The sequence below is a fragment of the Chaetura pelagica genome, unplaced genomic scaffold (assembly GCF_000747805.2).
Source record: "Chaetura pelagica isolate M959 unplaced genomic scaffold, ChaPel_1.0 scaffold428, whole genome shotgun sequence".
NCBI lineage: Eukaryota > Metazoa > Chordata > Aves > Apodiformes > Apodidae > Chaetura > Chaetura pelagica.
In genome coordinates this window covers 679,772-702,793 of record NW_009954311.1, presented here as the reverse complement: position 1 = coordinate 702,793, position 23,022 = coordinate 679,772, and the positions used below count along the sequence as shown (strand labels likewise).

The 23,022-nt window shown below is 42.1% G+C and overlaps 1 protein-coding gene across 1 annotated transcript; it reads left to right on the top strand.

Annotated features, from left to right (window-relative positions):
- Positions 1-386: 386 nt before the first annotated feature.
- On the top strand, positions 387-19,469 carry LOC104394452 (5-formyltetrahydrofolate cyclo-ligase-like). Its single transcript, XM_010004047.1, has 2 exons — positions 387-647; positions 19,050-19,469. The coding sequence occupies exons 1-2, from the start codon at positions 437-439 to the stop codon at positions 19,271-19,273; spliced, it is 435 nt and encodes a 144-aa protein (XP_010002349.1). The 5' UTR covers positions 387-436; the 3' UTR covers positions 19,274-19,469.
- The last annotated feature ends 3,553 nt before the right edge of the window (positions 19,470-23,022 follow it).

The window sequence follows — 23,022 nt, the reverse complement described above, 5'->3', positions numbered from 1 at the left end:
TCTGTCCACAGATAAATACAGTTTCTCAATTTTTGACAGATTGTTGCAAGTGTATTGAATAAGAACAGATCACATTTAAATGAGAAATTATACACTTGTATTTGTTTTGTCCAGATGTAAGTAATAAAATATATAAGGGACTACAGAATGAGAAGACAAATCCTAAAAAAAACTCCTCTCAAATTTTAATGTGGCATTCATTTTGGAAGGGGGCAGACATGAATCTAACACTTTTTCACTACATAAGTGTTTTTTACTTTCCTTACTATATTCAGGCTTTTAGAAGCCCAGCACAGAGAACCTCATGAAAATCAGAAGATGGCAAGGCCATCAATCTTTTTATAAACTTCTCATCAACTGTTAACTTCAATTTCCCATGTAGGTGATTGGCCATCCCAAGTACCAAGGATCCAAAAGAATTGCAATTTTTCTGAGCATGCCAGATGAAATCCAGACAGAGGAAATCATTAAGGACATTTTCAAGCAAGGCAAAGAGTGTTTCATCCCACGATATAAGCCTCACAGCAGTCAAATGGACATGCTGAAGTTATCATCAGCTGAAGACATTTCTTCACTTACTTTGACATCCTGGAATATTCTCCAGCCTAGTGATGATGATAGTGCAAGAGAGGAGGCTCTTGCTGGTGGTGAGTGTTTCTTCCTGCATTATGGTTTGGTTTCATGTGTTGTAGGGGTGCTTAAGTTGACATAAGCAGATGCTACTTTCTCTTGCCATTTTTCCCTACCCTGTGTCACCCCTGTGATAGGCTGGCAGGGCAGGAACAAGACTGCTCAGTTAATCCAGCTGAAGGAAACCCACCCCTCCAGATAAATCAGCTTCTTGGTCTGGTTTATGGACATCCTCAGAGCAGTCTGCCAAGCATTATGTAGAGAGGCTCATTAAGGAGACAGGGGCTTGCCCAGATTGGCTTGGGCTACCACTTAAAGTCACAGGGGATTCACAGTTCTAGGATGCAGTCTGAGAACTGTAGTTTCCACTGCCTGAAAGCTAGGGAAATTTTCAGATGATGCCTGTAGGCTGACATGAAAATTTTCTGACATCTTTGATCCTGCAACTTGTATTGCATGGAGGAATCACAGTGCTGATACAGAACCTGCTCATGCAGAACAGCTCTCAGCACCGAGACCTTAGGCTGAAAATACAAGGGCTCTCTTGCAGATTAGGATGTGTATTGCAAAGTCTTTTCTGTCATTATTCCCTCACATTTTTATTGTTGCCATCTCAGGCACTGGATTCTTCATAGAAAAGTTAAAAGTTCATTTTGATGTAACTAGTGGCATGTGTGTTTTGGTCCCAAAATAACCTCTCTTTCTTAAATTAAAAGTCCTCAAATTCTACAAAACTGTAGAATTTTCTGTGTCTGCATTCATTATTTTCATTCATTTTGTGGACACATTCCTGAAACATCTGCAAAAATGTTTAAAATTACTGATGGAAAACTCAGGTTGAACTCATGCTTGAAAACTCCTTTTGCTATATTTTTTGTGTCAGTTACATTTTTTTAACTTTGGAACGTTTTACAGGAATGCAAATTGCCTTGCTGCTACATCCATCCTCCATTGTTGGATGAAGCATTTATCTCTGTGATGTTATCAAATACTGTGGTGATCTGAGGCATTTACATTGTTATAAGGAGATAACATGGTGTTGTATTAGTAATGTTCTCATTGCTGCCATAAGTTGCTATGAAATTTCCAAGAAACACCCTGCAGGTAGGTAAACAAGTCATGTCACTTCAGAGTGTATACATTTTGCATGACAAAAAGCTTAAATTCACACTGTCCTTAAAACTTCAGGCATGGCTATTTTGAAGAATAGCTCAAATAGGTATAATTTTTGCATAGGATTTCTCAGTATTTGGTAGGACTCATGAGCTATGTTGAATAGACATGAACCTCTCCTTTCAGAGATGATCCTTTTTCTGTTGGATCAGGGTTTACCTATTTTCATCTGGGCAGTATACCACATTACACCTTGTTGGTATAAACAGAGATCACTTCAGTTTCTGTCTGGCATCTTCTCTGCCATGCATAGGTGACATTGTCAGATGAAAAGCTGATTTCTTTAGGTTCCATCGATACTGTAACAGAAAGAATAAAGGTGGAGTAAGTTCAGGTATTTTGTTTGAAGTAGGGGTGGCAGTAAGTGCATGACTTGGTTAATTTCCAGCTATACCTGTTGCAAGATTTAGACCACTTTTGCAGCAAGCCAGTGGTACATTTTCTTAATAGGTGCCAATTCCCATTTGTATCCTTGCCCATCAGAAGCATAAGTGCACTGGCATCAGGTTTTGCCCAAGGTAATACTTTCGGTGAAAGTTCAGGCAGGTTGCAGTAATTGTTTGCAGGAGTGTAAATACATTGCACAACTCTGGAAGGAGTAAATCAGATAAAACCATGCTCCCCATTTGCTTTGTATCACAACTCCTACAGAAATTTAAAGGACACTTCCCCAGCAGCTCTAATTTCAATGTGGTTTAGGGAGGCGGTGTGATTCAGCGGGCTGGACATGGGTTTCCTCATTTATTATTTATTGTTATTTAAGCCTACTCTGAGAATTACGGGTGGAAAGATAAGTTATTCCTCTGAAAAATACATTATTCTTACTGGGACTCAAAAAATTGATTGGGTTGAGTATCTCACATATGGGTAAAATTCTTGGAGGTGGCTTCTTTGAAGGGAGGCAGGTGGCCAACTTTGGACTGAGGGAGTTCAGCTGTAAGTCTTGAACCTGAGAAAATATTATGGTCTAAAGTTCGTAACTGAAGTACTGATCAGTAGTTGAAGGTGTGCAATAAATGACAAACTTTTAAAACATTCACTTGGGTGATGAGGAGAGAGGTTTTGGCCTAGGTATTTTTCTTTGCCCAAAAAATGAAAGTTATTACAGCTCAGAATGTTTACTCTAATGGACTGAGAGGTTCTCTCCTAAAAAATAACAGAAACGTGATTATTTGTACAAATTTAATTCAGCCTCTTTATCTGTGTAAATTCTGCCCTGGTCTTTAAGTACATTATTACATAATCCTTGTCCGTTGGATCTGGACTAGTTCAAAGATTAACCCGGATGCAATGAATGGGGCTCTTTCAAAGATGCAAAAGATGAGCACTGCTTGCTGTTAGTGAGTGCTGCTAAGAAGTATGTGCTTTCTCTTTGTTTAGGTTAGAGCTGCAGCCTTTTTTACTGTGCTTTGTTCTAACCTTGGTGTGGAGATGGGTTATTCATCACTACAGTGTTCAATGTCTTAAAGGTATTGACTGGGATTTGCTGATGGAGGAGCAGCAGAGGCTCAGGATCCTGGACTGTGCAGGGGAGCAGCCCCCAGTGGGCACAGATGCTTTGGCTTGTTTTTCCAAACATGATAGTATCTTCTCCATGTCCTCTGAGATTATGATTTCCCAAGCTTGTCTCACCATTGGGCTAGATCCCCTTTCCAAGCTTTTCTTTCTCTGCCACCACAGTGCTCCTCTCTATCCTTCTGCTCTTTGCCCAGCTGATCTGTATCTCCCAAGTATCCTCCTCTGGCCTTTCTGACCATGTTCCCCACTTCCTCTGCTCTCAGTCCCAGCCTGTCATTTCAGGGGCAGCTGGACCAACATAAATAGCTTGACCCTGCCAAAAGGGAGATCATGTGCTCTGTCTTCTTTCACTTGTCTGCTTGCAGACATACTCATTTTCTTCCTAACTGTGCTGGCTTCTTTCTCTTTTTCATGGGATTAGAAAAACTTCATTAAATATTACTTTTTGTACTAAACCTACAAAAGGCACAGTTCATGGTTGTTTTGTTCAGTAAGGCCTGCCCTCTCTCCTGCTCTTGGTCCCCACTTCTCCTCTGCCAGCACAGATGCCCCTGCAGCCACTGGGAAACCAGTCTTGGTTAGAAGTAGCCAAGCACCAGTAAGAGACTCCTCTTCTCTCAGACAGCCCCACTGCACCAATTTGGACTGATGCAGCTGAAGGGCTGTCACAGAGCAGGTGATGAGAGGTTGCGTAAGCTGGTGGCATGCCAAGAAAGTCTAAGTAAAACCTCAGTCCTCATTTCCTTCCATGTTTCAGTTCCCATTCCTGCCCCAGACAGAAGGACTAGGAGCAGCCACTGAAACAAAAACTTATGACTTCTGAGTCCTCTCATTTGGGAGCGGGGCTGGCAGGAGTTGCTGAGCCTGCAGTCCATGTGCTCTTTGTGGCAGTACTGTCTTGAGGAGTTTTCCCTCCTCGTGTTTTCAGCCTATCCCTGCCCCTCCATGGTAAACTGTATCAGCTGCTCTGGATGAAGGGTATTTTCCTCCTCTCTTCCACCCTGTTTTTGTTGGGGTTTTTTTAACCAAGATGAATGGGTCCAGTTTACTGTGCAGTCGTATCAGGGCAACATGTGTAGTGTGGGGATGAGGACCCAGGATGGAGGGAAGATACCCTGTAAACTGGCACTGGTTCCTAGAGAAGTGCCACCTATGCTGCTGTGACTCCAGCAGTGGTATGGAGAGGGTGACATCTGCAGAGAGGCCCAGCATTCACCCGGACACATCTTCCCTAAGCCTGTGGAAACAGCAGGTTTTCAAATACTTACAACATTGTATAAGCCCAGCTCAGATGGATTCAAATGGGGCTAAAGCCACATAATTGGCACACGTGGTAATACTACAAGCAAGATGGCAAGTTCTTGCTTCAAAGCATGGAGCTATAGAGCTTCTCCCATCGTTTTTTACTAGCTTTGTTCTTGGAAACCAGTGAACCATTTTGCCTGAAATAAAAGAAACATAACCCCCTCAGCATGGCATAAATACCCAAACTGAAAAATGTCAGCACCTGAAAATACAGCATCTTATATGCAATGGGGAATGCTGAATAAACTGCTGCTTCTCTACCAAAGCATAATGTAATTTTACTCCCAGAAATGAAGGTACTGGGGGCTAAACTTGTATTTTGTAATTTTGTTTGGAGGCTTCCAGCATTTTCACTACTGAAAACTTCGGTCGCCTACCAATCACAATATTCGTGTTGTATCTTTAAGATAATTAGTGAAATACTATCTAGATAATCTGTGCTTTAAATAACAGTATATTTATTATTAATAACAAGCGCAGATCCAAATTTCTAAAGAGGGAACATTAACATATATCTAGCAGCAACTTCTTGCAGCTTGATTTTCACATAACCTTTTGTATGTTGGCTTTTAAGGTTAGGGTAGTTGTGTATTTCTGCCCTTATAACTTCCAGAACACTCTGAGACTTGATGTAGCATAAATTGCAACAACATACTGGTAGCAGAAGCAGACAGGGACAGCTTACGTGTGTCAACTGTATTTGGTTTAGAAGTGCTCTTCATGCCAGTAAGTATGACCCTTTTGCAAGGAAAATGCTGCCTACCTCTAGGCTATGGTGCCAAGCAACCTCAAGTACTTTGAAATTATTCTTAAGTGACCATTAGCCATATTTTATGTCATATTTTATGGGATCTGCCCTGCAGAAACATTTTAGTCCACAGAAGCTCTTTTTCACCTGTCTTTAAACTCCTGCAATTTATTAACAAATTGAAAGAGGCTGCATTAGCTGCTGGGACTGATGGCCCTGTGATGCCATCAGTATTCTTAGTTACTCCAAAATTTTAGCAAAGTTCTTTAGAAGTGTGACTGATGTGGTGGCAACAGAGTTTTAATTGGAATAGAATCACAGACTCATAGAATGCCAGGTTGGAAGGGACCTCAAGGATCATCTGGCCCAACCTTTCTAGGTACTACTATAGTTTATATGAGATGGCTCAGCACCCTGGAATCTACCACTTCCCTTGGGAGATTATTCTAATGTTTGATTGTCCTCATGGTGAAAAATTTACCTCTTGTGTCCAACTGGAATCTCCCCCGGAGCAGCTTGTGCCCATTACCCCTGTCTTTTCCTTGTAAGTAGGAAGTCTCCATCTTCTTGGGAGCCACCCTTCTAAGTACTGGAAGATGGTAATAAAGTCTCCCCAAAGCCTTCTTTTTGCAAGGCCATCTTTTCTCAGCCTGTCCTCATATGGCATATTTAGAAATAAAAACCTGTGAGGACAAAGTGTTACGTCTTGAAGCACAGAGAAGGTCTAATATGCTACTTAAGCTCCATTAGATGGTGTATAGCTGTACATGAAAGCATAATGGGACTATACAAAATTACACTAATCATTCTGAAAAAATCTGTGTAGTAAATAATGTTCAGGAGTAACTGTGAATATTTGAATGAGATATATGCAGATTGGAACGTATCTGGAATATATGAAATATGGGTATGTGAAAAGCAGAGATGTTAAATATTACTGCTTAGGAAAAAAAACTAAAAAAATATCCCAAACAAAATTGTACAGCCATTGAAGGTCCTATTAGATTTTCTTTTCCTCTGGGAGACTTGATTAAAACTTACAGTACAATATATGTCAAGGGATAATATAAAATCTTTTTACATTAGTCATAAAAAAGAAAACCTGAGAGCATGGCATGAAACAAAATTGAAAATGGAGGCTGAGCTCTTAGTGTCATTTATTTTTTAATGAAATGATTTAAAGTTTGGAATGAAATTCTGCTTGGAGACAATGAGCCATAGTATTTTGATATGCATATGGAGGACAAATTCAGTGCAAGTGAGGCATTAAGATTCTGGTAGAGTCATGCTGGGGAGAGAGGATTTTTCCCCTCATGCAGCGTGGGGATCAGAGCACTGGACATAAAATCCAGCATCATATGTTTTACAAGATTCAGGAAATCTCACAACTTGTAGCTGTGTTGCAATAACTGAAATTTCTTCCTACCTCTGTAGCTGCCTTCCCTGGCTTCCTCCCTTACAAACAGGTTCTGTTTTTCTTTACCTGTGGACATTCAAAGTGTTCCTCTAAGCATTTAATTTTATTTGTATTAAGCCCTTGGCTCCTCTGCATTCTGACAGCTGTGAGTTGTGCTGGTGGTTAGTTAGCTGTGATGTGAAATATTATGTTCCTTATTATGTTAATATTATATTATGTTCCTATGCTGTGTGAACTGTTATGTTCCTTGAATTAATTCTAAAACTGTTGCTTTTTGTTCAAGTGATACCTCATTCATCTATGACGAGAAGTAAATACAGATTTTTAAATTTAGTTTCTTTTTATTGTTGTTTAGTTAAACCTCTATTATATTTATTGTATTTTTTCTCTCAGACTTTGTCTGTTTTCTTATTTTCATATAGAAGTTGGTGTAGATATGTAAGAGTTCCAGCCATTGCTCTTTCAACCTTTGCAGCTTCTCTGATGTTATTTTGCAGAAATAATACCTGCTGTAAAATTTTATGCCCAGGTGAAGAAATATTAGGAAATATATGTAATGGTGATGTACTAGTACTGTAAAAGTTATTTTTTCCTATATGTACCATAATACTGCTTTTCAAATCTGGCCTGATCTTTTCTACTCGTTTCCACACAGATATCCCACTGTGATGTGTCAGTACAAAAATACTTCTTCCAATATTAAAGATCCATAAAATAATTTTATATTATTCTGTGTAGAATGTTCTTTAACAGGTAGAGCTAGGAATATACTTGCTTGGAAATAAAATATTGCAGGTGTTGAACCCAGCTGAGATAGTAACTGTTTCCCTCAGGGTTTTTCCGTATCCCAGCCTTCAGTTGAAAGATGTGAGACCCCATCCCTGGCACTGGGATTGCTCTTCCCTGCAGCTGGTGTCTGCCCTTCCCCTTCACGTCTGCACCAGCTTCCACAACTCTCTGAAACAGCTTAATAAAAATCAGCACCCGATTTGCTAGGTGAATGCAGACGCTTTTAGCTGAGCTTCTCCTGGTGCTTCTGTTCAGAAACAGGTACAGCTTGATTACAAAGAGTCTCTTTCTTTGAAAGGCTTTGGAAAAAATGCTCTGATGTGTTTATGTGGCACCACTTAGTAATGTCCCTTGGTGTCCTTATGTCCTGGCTTTCCCTGGTGCAGACCAAACCATGAGCACTGTGTGGTTTAATTTTAATACCACCTGTGCCAGGGTATCTTGCAGTGAACCTGGAGGGCTGAGAGCTCTAGAGCACTACAGCTTTTTGTTTTCATGAAGTTCATTAAGGCTTTAAAAGAGTGCTTTTCCTTGTAATCATCTAAGTGTCACATCTATGTTTGCCTTCTTGCAGAAAATATTCTCCTTGCACTCAGCAAAAGAACTAAAAAGATTACTTCTGCTGTAATCAATTAAAGTTTAAGGAGAAGTGAAAGCAACATAAGCAAGGGCTTGAAATTCACTGCAAGTGACTCTCTAGTGTTTTATTTCAAAGAGGCCTAATTTTGCTACAGTGAATGTGAAGAGTAGCATTGTCATTTTCTTCACACTGTTTCCTAGAGACAAGAGTCTCAAGGGCAAACAAGAGGTGAGGTTCATTCCTGGTGTGTGGTGTGAGTCTACAACAAATTCATCCAGGGGCAATGCAAACATGCAACTGTCTCTGGCTGTGGTAATTGATCCACACATCATTGCCCCCCTTTATATTAATTTTTGGAAAGGAAGAAGCAGCACCAAGCTCATCTCACTGCCTTTGTGCACATAATCTGGACAATCTGGAGAATAGGAGAGTAAACTTTTTCCTGCTGCCCACCTGTGCAGGTAAAGTGGATTGAAGATGTGGTTTGGTGGGACAGCTGAGCCCTGTCAGCAGCTGGCTGGTGCCAGAATGGGCAGCTCTGTGCTCCCCTTGTCCTCCCAGCCACAGTGCCATCCCTGGCACCCACTGCTGAGCAGATTCAACTCATAAATCTGGCAAAAAAAACCCCCACAAAACTACTTTTTTTTTCTTTCTTTTTCCTAGGATTGGTTTTCTGCCAGCTTAGTTGGCTGTTAAATCAGGTCAGCGCTTTTCCGGCTACAAAAGGTTTGTCTTCCTGGCACAGTTAATGCCTGCTGTCTTTCCTAAGATTCAAAGTACACTGTCATTTTCCCTGTATAGTGGGAATTTCCTTGGACCTGGCTGATACTCACTGGCTTTCAGGGAGCAGGAGACTCAGGATGCTGTTTCATGCTGTAAAGATAGCTCTTAGTCTTTATGTTTGGCACTGTAACTGGACTCAGTGCCTGCTTATGCTGGCTTTTGTGCATAAGAGCTGGGAATCAGCTTTTTGGGGCATAGATGGAGGGCAAATTCCTGTCCAGGACTGACATGAAGCCTTTTGCCGGCAGGTGTCAGCATTCCATACAGTTACTATGGAACCTTGGTGTTATTTAAGCCATTTTCCTATAATTAAAATCTCATCCAGGCATTGTAGTCACACACACAAAAGAACAAGTGCTCCAGCCTAATGTTTAAAAAAAAACATGGGTTTGGAATGAGAGGAGGAGCATTCCAGGAAGAATCAGGGTTTTTAAACTATGTGAACTTAAAAAGATAAAAGAAAATACAGTGATGGAAGAAGCAGCATTCCTCAGGTGTTGTGATGTTAGCACATTTGACACCAACAGTGAAGGTGCCATCACGTCCAAACCAGCTGACTTTACATGTTCAACAAACCCCATCTGTAAGCATGCCCAATGTTCCCATCAAGTGGTGTTAACTCCTTTCAGGAGTCAAGTTTATGCACTGATGAAGAAGTTGCTGTCTTGACAGTTATTCACAAGCAATTCTGTGTGTTTTACAACAGGCTGTCTGCTGAGTGAGTCAAAGGGAGTTGAAAATATCAATAGAGATGCATGATGTGTTGAAAAAATCCCCAAATGATTCACTTCTGTCATATTTTGATTTAAAAATACCCAGACAGCAGCATGCAAAAGAGGTCCAAGAGTGAAGAAATACAGTAGTGCACGTGTATGTATCGAGTGGAGGTATTTAAATAAGTACTTAGATAAACACTGGGGGAAGAGTAGCTGATAAAATCTTAAAGAATTTCATGTAAAAACAAGAATATACAGAAAGATCCTTGTATTTTAGACTGCAGCAGTGTTAAAACAATCCCAACAATTCAAGCACCAATGAATGCTTTGTCAGTTTCTCTAAACGAGCAGATTTTCACTCAGCATTTGGTGATTTAACAAGATGTGTTGATGTGCTGTAAAGTGGCTCTAATGCCATTTGTGGTCTTTTTGGAATTGTTCCTAGGTACAGCTTTTTTAAGGGTATTTTGCTGATTTAAAATCACAGAGCCCAGGTGCAAGCCTTTGAACCAAACACTTTTCATTGCCCATGTTTTCCCAATCAAACTGTTCTCTGTTCCCATATCTAAATATCATGAGTGGATAAGTCATTTTTCACAGACTGATAGCTGAAGCATTTCTAAGCAATCATTTCCTTTACCCAGAATTGACAAAACCAGACATTTTTGTAGGTGGCATTGAGTGATTATGGTTTATTTACGGGGCTTACGCAGACTTGATGAATAATAGTGAAAAAGAAAAGCACTTGTTCAAATTTCCTTTTAGGTAGATACTTGGCAAATTCTGAAAATGAGACACCAGACCTCAGCAGAGTGTGAATTAAACCTCATGGGAAATGAGTGTGATGGTTATAGCCTCACATAGTCCTCTCACATTGTGAAACCAGCTAGAATTTGAGCATGTCTTAGCCTGATACAGTAGTTTCCCTGATGGCACGTGAAAGGGAGCACCACGTTTGTGGAGCAAGATAGGCTTGTTTGTGCATGGCTGAGGTACCACAGCTGATGCTGTGTGGTGCATTTGACCTTTCAAATGCATTGGCACTAAATTTGTAATGTTTTGTTTTAAATGAATTCAAAATAGGAGAGTGTTTGATCACAACACAGTTGCACAGGAGCTGATCAAATGCCTGTTATTAGTGTGTTTTGCAGGTTTAATAACAGGAGGGTGGCTGCCACTCCATTGTTTTAAACCTGTGTGACTGATGGCTATCACGTAGCATCTCAGGGAGAAGTATAAATATTTTATTATGCTGTAGTTTAGAAGGGCAAGTGTGAACTGTGGAGACCAATGTTTCATGCTGACACAAGGCACTGACATGGATGAATAGATGGGTAAATGCTGAGTTGCTTGGTGCTTGTTTGTTGATTCTGCTGATGGTTCTATTTTCTGCAAAATATTTTATTGAAGTAATAACAGAAGCTGTCTCAGTCATGCTTGTGGACCAATTACCTGGGGCATGTGGATTGCAGAGAAGTCTGCTTGGCATCTCTATGTATGTATAAGGTAAAATAGTGGGTTATGGATGTGCATGGATGTGGATAAGAAGCTTTTTAGAAGACAAAAGGACACAGAACCTTGCTGGTGCCTGCAATTCCCATACAAAATTAGGAATAAAAACATAGCAAGTGACTGCCTCTAGTGTTAAAAGCATTTCTCCCTGGATGAAGTGAGCATTAGCCTTGAGAACATCACAGTGTGCTCCACAGCAGGACACCATGGATGGAGCCTGTGGGATTTGGATGTGGTACTTTTGATTCCTGTGCCTGGTTAGTGTGTGCTGGATAAAAAGCAAGCATCTCTCTGGCTTTCCTACTAAAGCAGCAGATGTCTACAAATAGTTAGAAATCTGAAGTGCTGTGTAATTGCACAATTAAAGGTGTTCACACAACGGAAACACCTGGAGGAAAAGCTACTGACTGCGGTTCAAAATCAGCTGGTTTTTCAATCTAATATGAAATGCAACTTCTAGTCCTTTGTTCGGTAAATGTTTGGGATAAGAAGACTACAGAGAGAGTGCTATTGAGAAGCACTAGAGGAGAGCTGTTTATAGACAACCCAACAACAAGAGAAAATAATTTGTTTTTCTCAAATTTGTCCATAACTCAGGGTATTTTCCATGTCGCTCCCAAGGGTGGTGCAAGGGGAGTCAGTGGGGCAATGCTGATTTACAGTAACTGAGAATCTGACCCTTTGCATTTTAACTTAGGTTTCTAAGGAGATGAGGATTCATGCTGAGCTTCTGATAGTGATGTTCAAAGGCTGTATCGTGTGAGCAAACAGGAATTATCGGTGAAGAGTTTCCTTTCTGTTTAAAAGACTCTATTTACATTTTTGCAGACTGACTGGGGCAAAGTTGAGCCATGTAACTGTTTATGTCTGCAATCCCCTCTGTTACTGGAAGTCAGCTCCATTGGGTTTGGATGAATGATTTTTTTTTCAAATGCTTATCAATTGCAGCTAAGGGCAATTTTTTTATCTCCTTGCTCATTTGAAGAGTGTCTGGCTTTTTCAGGGCTTAGCAGGATAAGGAGTTGGTTTCCTCTGGAAGCATTCCTAGCCCTTCCAGGAACCATGCATCTCAGTAGGGTCTGGATTAGGCCTGTAGCAAGCAGATCTGGCAGTTTGCTTTTTGACCAAATACCAAGGTAGAAGTGTAACAGCAGAGATCCTGTGCTTGAAACCAAGGGCAAGTTTTTTCCAAAGAGCAGAAAACACAAATCATAAAGGGGAAGGGATTTGTTTTGAAGCATCAGAATTGAAATGTTTACTTCCGTGGAGTTGTTTTCCCCAAGATCTGGTGCTTAACCTAGACCACAGTGTTAGGTGCTGTGTAAAAAGATGATGATCTGTACCCTACGGAGTGTATGTTGAGAAGCTAACACCTACCCAAAAAGTCTAACTATGCTGATGATGAAAATAATTGAAGTTATAGACAAGACTCTGTGATTAGAACTGAGTTATTCCAAATCGTTGGCTTATACACTGCATGTCACTAAGACTGATGCTTTCAATGGTAGGATTAAGTGGCAGTTAATTTTTATTTCTGTGACAAGCCAGCAGATACATAGGCAGCAGATCAGCAGATGGCTACTGTTCCTTTTTAATTCTGTAAAATTAAGGTTTTCCTGCAATAGGGTTTGTTTGTTTGTTTTTCTCCATTGTGGTCCTTGCTAGATGAGAAAAGGACCAAAGTAACCTTTAATTCATTGTAAATGAACAGCCTTCAAATATTTGTCAGCTCTTCAGAGATTGTGCACAGATTGATCTGGCATTGTTTATGGCATATATAACACCATAAACACTCCATTCCTTTAAACAGAAAGTTGTTCTTGTCCTGGTTCTTCTGGTCCTGCACCTCATGCTATCATTTACATCTGAGCAAAGCAGGGGGAGCCCCAGCTACCACCACCGCAGAGTGAGCTGTGCGTGGAAAAAACCCAAATGCTGAAGAGCACGTTCTTGCTCAAGGTATCAAGCTGGGAGGATCAGGCCATCCTCATGGGGACATTGTAAAGGATGCACAAACTTCTGTGCCTCAGGGCGAAGCTCAAACTGCCCAGCTGCTGCTGTGAGGAGCAGCAGTGGTGGCCTACAGAGCCTGTTGCTGTCCACCTCTTGAAGGCTTGAGCTCAGAAGGCATCTGTTCTGCAAGCATGGTTTTATATAAGCAGGCTTCTGTCCTTTACACAGAGTTCCTGCAGCTCGTCCTCTGTCCCGTCCTCTTCTAAGCACTTTGGAGGTGAGGATCAAAAGAGTCCTTGCTCCCACTTGGGTGAGTCCTGGGCTCTTTGCTGTGTGCACAAAGCAAGTGATGGGAAGGGGTGAGGAGGTGGGATAACAGAGTAGTTCAATTTCATCTTCTGTTAGGACCATCTAGCTGTGCGGGAGGAGATGAATGACCCCACACAGTGGGTGGCAGCAGGCTGTTGGAGCCCCTTCAAACCTAGGAGGTGAGAAGCCATGCTGACTGCTCCTTCTGAGAACAGGACAAGTCCCCAGCAGTTTTTACATAACCTGTATTGGTGCAGTTTGATGGACTCTTCTATAATTAACCATTGTCAAGAACAGTTCTGAAAATGCCGGCTGGCATTTCAAATAGGAACATCAGATTAAGGAGAAGAGAGGTAATGAGGTGCAAGGATAAAATCCTTCCCTGGGGAACAAATCAAACCTGATATCATCATGAAGGGTAATGAGAAATGCAGTGCTGAACTGAGGAGATTCACTGCATCTGCCTCAAGGAAGCGAAACCCTGTATTCCTATTTAAAACACCAGTGAGGGGATGCTAGTGTTTTGGTCTGCTGGTTAAGTCAGGGGACACAGCTTGCACACCTGCCTTGTGCTTGTAGTTTTGCCACACATTTCCTGAGTCATTTCACTTCTCGGTGACATAAGGTATGTCTGCAGACACACATGCAAGTCAGTGCAAAGAGAGTGTGTCTGTACACCCACGTGGCTGGTTCTGAAGCTACGACTGTGTCTACACAGTTAAGTAACAGACTAGTCCTGTCCTCACTACATAAAAATTGGCCCATCTCTTCTTGTTTGGTCTCATGTGGTGCCTCTGTGACCCTGAGGCAGTACCAGGGCTTGTTTTTTTTTAATCTTTTCCCCAGTTTATAGTATCTTTAGTAATATGAGGCCTTGTGGCAGATCATCACAGCAGTATTTTTGTAACATCACTCTGAGGATTTGTGTTGCATATTCCAGCACGTGGCAGGAAAATCTGTATCTATGTCTGGAGGAGCAAACCCAGTTTTGTTGGTGTAGGACTGCACGGGCTGGAAGGAGCCAGACCTGTACTCACCTGTCTTCACTTCCCATGGGAATCCTGTCCCCTGGACCAGGTGTGGGTATCATTTGTACCAGCAGTGCCAGGCAGTGTGCTGACAATTAAAAGAGCATTGACCACCTGTGATCCTGCAAATCAATTTGTTTTCTGCCCTGCTGTGTGTAGCAATATAAACGAAACCTGTGTGGCCATGTCAGCAGGGCTGCGTGCCCACGTTGGGAGGGAAGACAGGGTATATTATTTCACACACGGTGCTACACAGTTGAAAGAGCTGTAGCAACAAGCTCATCTCATTGATACAGCAAGTACTGGTGACTGTCATCGTAACTGCCAACGTTACTGGGATACCCAGTAGCTTCATTAAAGTTTGTAACAAGCATTGGTATTCTCTACATAGAAGCTCCAGGCTGGAGTTGCTTGAGGCAGTGTTTTCAGCCTTTAGCAATTTGCAGACCACATGTAAGTATTCCAGGAGAAGCACAGATTATGGCAGAAGCCCTCTCACCTGGGGTAGTACTTTTCTTGGTTTTCTTTCCTGGGTTTTTGGTCTCTCAGGGATCCCAGAGCCAACAGTAATGACTACAGACACATGGGGGATAGCAGACATTATGAGGAAAGGGACAGAAACAGGTGGAGATCACAAGACCTCTCTTAAGACTGTTATACAAGGCACTAAAAGCTGATGTGCTATTTGATGCCCAAATAGCTGCTCTGTCGTCTCTGAAACAAGGATGCCATTTCACACACGGGTCTGTGGGAGGAAGAAGAGTAGGATGTAGGAATGTAGCAAGCCAGTAGGGCATCTCGAGTGGCAACTAATGGTCCTGCAGGGCTGGAAGGGCCTGGGAGCATGAGAGCCCTGTACCAAGAGAGGTAAGATGTTCTTACCCTCAACTGCCATCTTGCTGATGTACTGTCATTGCTGATAGTAATTTTATGTGTCTGCATTGCATTCTTGATCTCATCTGTGTTGGCAATCTTGGTCTCATCTGCGTGTCACCTCTCATCCTGTGACAGCTTTTCCCCAGCGTCGCCGCAGGCACCACAAAAGGTTTTGCTGCTCCTCAAGTTATGTGGCAGGAAGCATTTTCTCCATGTAGCTCTCTGCCATTCGTTCTAGATCCTGGGGTAGGATGTGGAGCTAATGCTTCTTGAACTGCCTTCAGGCTCCTTGCAGGATAGCTGTGTCATTTTTCTTCTGGAACTCTTGCCTGGCATTCTACTTAAATCTTGTGCAGTGTGAGTTGCATCGATACCAGATAGTGTGTTGTGAGTCAGAGCAAAAGCATTTGGTGGAACTGCTCCAGTGGAAGAAAAATATAGGGGTAACAATTACAATATTTACAGCATCATTTTTCATATTGAAATTTCCACAAGCTTGTTTGAGTTATTTGGCATAAAAAATCCATGATTGTAGGAGCTGGCTCATTAAAACAGGCTGTTTCTCCAGAGTACGTAGAAGAAAACACAGTGCTTTACTACTTCTAAATTCAGTCGAGTGTGCCTGTGTTATCAGTTAAACTGCATAGAAAATATCTTTTTTTCCCTGCACTGTTCCTGCCGATTCCCTCCTTCCTTAGTGCTTCTCCTGAGTTGTCTCTTTCCTGCCTGCAGTGCAGATGGAAGGAGAACCAGCACCTTTTTACTCTGCAGATTTGGCCCTTGTGTGCATTCTTACCTGCAGACAGTAGTGACTGCAAGTGTTTCCTTTTTGCCACGAGAGTCACACAAAGTGAAAACAGCCTACAAAAGTGTAAGGTAGAATGTTTCTCTCTGCACCTTATTAGTGTTTGGTGTATCTGGGCCACCTCAATGCCTATGCAAAGCCACTGAGAAGCAAATCATGGAGAGGGTAAGTAGAGAGGACAGAAATAACTTCAGGAGCATTTGACCTGCAGGATTTATTACTGATCATGGACACAGGGAGAAGATCAAACAGCTGTTTGGTCCTAGTCCATAGGGCTGACAACTGGCAAATACATATTTTTACTTGCAAGCTAAGGAGACGTGGCATGGTACATCTAACATCACGTACCTGATGATAACTATAAAAATGGCATTTCTTTTCAGGTGAGACCATGCTTCTGCCCTCATGCCTCTTTCCCTCTTTGCCATTTGCCTTTTGGCTGTCCTATGAGTCAAAAAGTGGAATGCAGCATGGCCAAACACTCAGACTCCCTTTTATTTCAACCACTAATGTTCTGTGGTCTGTCCTCTGGCTAAATCCCTCCTCTTACTCCCCTGACCTCTTATTAAAAATCTCTGTATGATGCCATGTTTGCAAGATTGATCTTCTCTAAGCATCTCACACTGTGCTGCCTTGCATATTTTGTATCTATATTCTAATTAAGTCATTGCATTGTGATGGGTGTTGTGTTGGGCCCAAAACCACATTATTCTGTCCTGGTTTAAATACTGAAGGTGAATCCCAAAAACCAGAGAACAGAATTGGTCTCTATTACGCCCCCTCCACCCTCCCAAGGGAAGATAGAAGGGGAATAAAGAAGAAAGACTTAAACTTTGTAAATTGAAACTAGAAACAAGTTCACTATAACACAAGGCAAAAGGATAAAACGTGGGGGAAGAACAGGAAAGTATTTTTATACAAAACTGACCTCAGTGACCGCAGGGATACGGAAAAGGCAGGGCCACTCCAGGGGAGAGGTCCAGGGCTCCTCACAGCACCCGGTGCAGCCGGATTCTGGAGCGAGCACGTGGGAAAACGATGGAAGCAGCAGCAGGGAGGGAGAAGGGGGCAGCTTCCCCCTCTCCGGGCTTTTATGGGTTGTGACAGGGAGTGGGCGGGAATACTGACCCTTCCCAGCTGCCGGGATCTTAAAGACCCTCTCGCTCTGCAGGTGTGTAACCAGGGTCTCCCAGACCCTACTAGGTGTGCACATCAGTGACTCTTCTCTGAACGATGAAAAGTGGAGGGAAATCTCCAGGATCCTGGGAAGTGTGTGCAAATGAGTTGGTCTTACATGAACTTTTAACATGCTCTTGCAGGCTGAGTTCAGAGTTGATTTGTGATCTCAGATGGGATTCCCTGGAAAACTGAAAACTCAAAACTCTGCTTAGCTCTGGTCCTTCCAGTCCGTGCTCCCACACGTCTTGCATGTTGGGCATCATTCCTCAGCAAGATGGAGTGAGAGCAGCTCAGTCCAAAAAGGCAGGAGAGAGTGGGTTTGGACATAAGAAAAGCAGAAAGGTACCTGACACATCCTAACCCTGGTGGAGGAGCAGAAGCTGGTTACAGAAATGCTACTCAAAGCTAGGTACGATTCCTGTAAGGAAGAAGCAGTGGACTGAGACACAGTACTTGCTTTCTTTCCAGACACGTGTCAGCTGTGTTTTAGTTTTCACTGGCTTTCCACTACCTTCCTGCTCTTTGTCCTTAAGTGTCTGCTACGGCAAGTTATTAAAGACTTCCTTTGCATTGTGGAAGTAATTGGGATGTTCCTGGTTCCAGCAGTCAGTACGAGGCCAGCCAAGCTCATTTGTTTAGAGGATGTCCTTGCAAGGCTTCTCACACTGAAGAACAAACCTTGCATGAGGAATGGGAACCTCCACCCTGGCTGCCTCCATGCCTGGCAGTTGCTCAGCGTGGCAGCCCGTTTGCCTTGCCTACCTGGCAGCAATGTGAAGCAACTCTTGAAACAACTGTAAATTGTAGCTGGGTACCTGGCATGATGGCATCCCACCTCCTCACAGAGCATGAGCAAAGCAAGGAAGAGGGCTTAGCTGACCTTGCCTTTTATCAGCAGCTGGTTGGTGGGGTCTTTTATCAGGGTTTCACCAGCCAGTCGGGTCTGTTTTGTCCAGGTGATTGGCAGCTTATGCTGCTTGTTTCTGTTTTTTAACTGACTTTGAGTTCCAGTTAAGTGCAATCTCAGAAGAGTTTTGGGGACTTTGTACACGGGCAAGCAGAATGTCTGTGTGTGCTGCTGGAGCAACAGTGAAAATCACTGGAGGCTCAGAAATAAAGTCCTTTAGGAGAAGAGGAACCTGACATCATGAAGAGACAAGCCTTCAAATCTTGGTCTTGTTATAAAAGGAAAATTATCCAATAAAATATATTGCATTTGAGGCTCTTTGGTTATGGGAGGTTGAGTGAAGGTTCATGTCATCTTACAGTTGTATTGAGAAGATGCTCTTTCTCTCTCTTAGATGTCTTCATTCTTTTTGCCTTCTCTGTTTTTCTGTCTGATGTTGAAGTTAATTTGATTTTCAGATTCCTCCTGCATTTAATTTCCCTGAGTTCAATCTCTGCCTGGATTTAGAGGCATAATCACTAGTGCTTGGAGATGTGGGGTTAAAATGATAAAATAAATTTGTTAGAAGGTAGGTTGTTTTTTTTCCTTCCAGCTTTTCAAAGTCTAATTATTTTACAACTGATCTCGTATGCAATTGATAAGATGAAAATGCAAATGTACAGGTTTAGTATTCAAAGTATTTTTCATCTGATCAAAGAGAGGGAAGCATTTTGCAAAACACAAAGCTTGCATTTTTGCAAATGTCTGAAGTTACATGGATGTAGTCAAGCCATCAGGAAATCCACAGTACATGCACTAATGTTTATTTCGTTTTTCTGCAGGGGGTCTTGACCTTATCTTCATGCCAGGCCTCGGGTTTGACAAAAAAGGCAACAGATTGGGAAGAGGAAAAGGATATTATGATACCTATCTTGAAAGATGTATGAAGCATCCCAGTGGAAAGCCTTACACAATTGCCTTGGCTTTTAGGGAACAGATTTGTGAATCAGTGCCTGTGGCAGAAAATGATGTCCAAGTAGATGAAATTCTTTATGAAGACTCCTGAAAGTATCTTGATGCCAACCTGCCTTCAGAATGCCCAGCCAAGGATGTCAGATCCATCAATCATGACCTTTAATAGTCATAATGACTTTGGGAGCAATAAAATACAATATTTGTGTTTCAACCAAAAAAAAAATAATAATTGGTGTAAATGTGGTAATAGTAGTGAGGATTACATTGGCTTCTAATTAGCATATATCTGGTGTGAATTCTTATTCTAGAATCAATTAAAAAAAGAATGTGTGACTGTTACAGTAAAGACCATTTCTTATTCTATACATGTTTAACTGTACCCTCAATCAATAAATCAGTGCATTTATTTTCACCAAACTCTGTGTTATCACTTAAAAATCCATTAATTTTCAAGGACCAGCTGTGGAGCAGAATGACTATAAGACTTCTTCAACAAGAACTGGTTTTGTGAAGAAATCCATGCCTACAATATATGTGAAACTTTTCATCTCAGAATGCTTGTATTCAGTTTTATTTCCAGTTTGCCAAGACAGTAACTAATTAAACTCTCTTGTTCTGGGGTGAGCATAAGCTTAGTAGTTCAAGTCTCTCAGGCCTGTGCTCTGAGGTGCTTCTCCATCCTGTGTTAACAAAGGTCCATCTGGCAGTGGTGGAAGATCCCTTCAGAACTGGCCTGCTGGGCTTCCCGCCAGCATGTACAGAAAAGCTGCAGCCTGAACAGGACAGCTGGTAGCAGTTTGCAATATGAGCTATTCAGTAAAGTGATGGTGATCAGACTTGGCCTTCTGTCCGTTCTTTATCAAACTATTTATGCCACCAAAAGAAAGATGCAGAGGAAGATGTGCTGGTGTATCAGACAGGGTTGTACAAGCAGTTGAGAAGATGGTGCTGGTGCCTGTGGCGGGGAGTCCTCCAGCTCCTCTGAGCTCTGCAGTGCTACCAGCTGTCCTGCTGCATGGGGGGGAGACAGACTTTTATCATTCAAGACCATTATTTGGGGAATAAATATGGTGAGAAAACTGGACTTCTTTTTTTTTTTTTTTTCCACAATATCTGTCCTCCTGGCAATATTTTAATCCTTCATTTCTGAACTTCTGTTGCCACGTGGGGAGCAACAACAAAAAGACGAGGCCAGCATTGCAAGTGGCAAACCTGTTTCCAGGTTTGTCTGCAAGGCTGTTGGAGTTCACCAGTCACATTAGGCTCAGCACTATGCCATATGGCACAGCCTGCCATGGACATCAACAAAGCCATGCTGAAGCCAGTATTATTCACAGTGGAAACCTGGATCACAAATCTGATAGCTGGTTTAAATGCGTACCTGAAATCCAGCCCCACTCAACAAGCTACCTGCTTCCACCCCACCAAAACCAGTGGATGCTGTAGTGGTGTCCTGCCTCAAGGTTTAACCATGGTGCTTTACGTGGGGTCCTGAGAGATGTTTACATTCTTTTGGTAAGCATGACCCCAAGTGTGACTGCATGAGTGTTGCTCCAGTTCTACGTAAGGCACAAAATTAAGAGGCCATGTCAGTGTAGCGGAACAGAATCAGAGGCTAATGACCTTTTGCTGCTACATTCAAGCTCAGGGGCAGCCATGATGTTGGGTTTTAAAGATAAATAGAATTTTTTGAGCTGCATTTCATTAGAAGGCTGTGTGCCACTTAAATTAGATGGCTACCATGAAAGCAAACTTTATCCAAAAGCTCTGCACCATGTGCCTTTGCTTTTCTGAGACATTCTTTATATTAGGGTTTTTACAGAGGGTTTTTTATTATTATTATTCTTTGCCCAGTTAGATATGAGTTTATTCCAAAACTTTATGGCCCTTTGGATTAGCTGTTGATCTTGCTGTTTGAGCTGTGATTTATTCACTAAAATAAGGACTAGCTTGTTTTGTAAGTATTTCACTGCAGGTGAACAACTGAGTACAAAAACACAGCATTTGCTGAAGAGAATTCAGGGCCAGCACTAATAACTGTACAGAAACAAAGTGCTTAGAGAGAGATGGAGACTTGGTCAGACATTTTGTTGCTGACATTTGTAAACTCCCAGGAGTTCAAAATGGGGGGAAAAAAGTAAAAAGCAAAAGTTTGGATGTAAAATACAGGCCCCCATCCAGCACAGGAACAGACAGGTGCCAAACTTTGTCCTTGGAGTTGCTGGAACTAATTTGGGAAAGCAAGAGAGCTTTGAAGGTTTTTGGGGCTTGAGGCAATGCACATCCCTGAACTTCATATCTTGCAGATCACATTTCAGTATGTGGTGGAGCCATCCTCTGCTGCTTTCACTCCAAGCTGCCCAATTGGCTACAGCTGCAGTGGGAAAGGATGAGGGAACTACTTAATGTACTGTATCATGGGGATCAAGATGACCTGGTTTTTGTTTCTTGCCAGCCCCTGCTGGGTCAGGAGGAGATCATCACAGGCTCATTGGCCAGGCTGGGGGAGCTGTAGGACCCTGGGTGATGCAGATAGCTCTTAACATTTGGCTGGTGGGGGATAGTAAAATGATATTTATGGATATTCTCTTGAGAACCACAGAGCTAAATAAATGTGACAGCTTTCCTTTGACTTCCCCAACCTTGCTGCTGTCACTCAGGGTTTTTCTTTTTGCCACATAACAAGAAATTACTGTCAGTTTGATAGTATATAGCAGTGTTTCTGAAGCACAAAGGTTAGGGGGTTGGTAGGTGCACCAGAATTGTTTACGTTTGCTATGCAGAAAATGGCACTTGGGGAGAAAGGCAGGCTGCCAAGGAGAGGAACTGGGGCTGCCTGGTTGCTCTTGTGTGTCTCTTCATACTGGATTGTCAGGATAGGATTTATAAAAATTGCTTCAAAGCAGTATCATCCTCCCTCAAATGGACGTGCCCCCGTCTGTTGCAGTGAGTGCCATTATTGCTATTCCCATGACAAAGCATCTATCAGTCTGTACTTTGTTTATAAACAAATCTGCCTGCCCTGCATAAGAAATGAATAAGCTAAGGAAAAATACCATTACCAAAGGAATAAGTTAATTATGTTTCAGGATCTCAGCAGGGAATGCTATCTCAGAGTATTCAGTAAGATCTGGCCAGTGCAGTTATAATTAAAAAATGTCCCCAGGGAGGAACTTGTAAATTATTTACTGTAAGGGGTTTTTCCAGGCTCTTTTAGTTTAATTACACACTCTAAAAGAAAAAGGCCTCGGAAACAAATTAACTAAGAGGTTGAAATGGCTTTGTTAAAAAACCATGTCAAAATCATGTTCACAGCTAAGCAAGTGGAAGACTGTGAGCTGGGTTCAAATATAGGACAAGTCTGGCATTGTTCAAAAGACATACGGAAAGCACCAAAATGTCCATGCACGGAAAATGCAATCACTGGTTTTCTCCAGTATTCCCACCGGCCCCAGAAGAGGTTGCTTGTAGTATCTGCCAGTGCCTCCTGTCCTCACAGCTGTTTGCTCTGTGGGGAGAAGAACTGACTTTTGTGGGCTTTTTGTTAGGGTACAGATTAAATCCTAGCAGGGGGAGACAAAAGATTAGATGGAGAGGCAGAACAAGAAGATGCAGGGATGGTATGAATTTTCCATTACTCATACAACTTTTGGCATTTTTGCTGCAAACAGCTTGGTTAACCCTCAGTGGCAGGTGGGCTGAATGTAGCCCTTGGTGCCAAGAGACAGGCACCCATGCAGTTAGCAGTTGTGTCCTTTTCAAATGCACGGGTGAAACTTGACTTGCCTGCCCTCCCATGTCAAATGTGGCTTTAGCATTTGTTACCAAAGCTGCCCCATA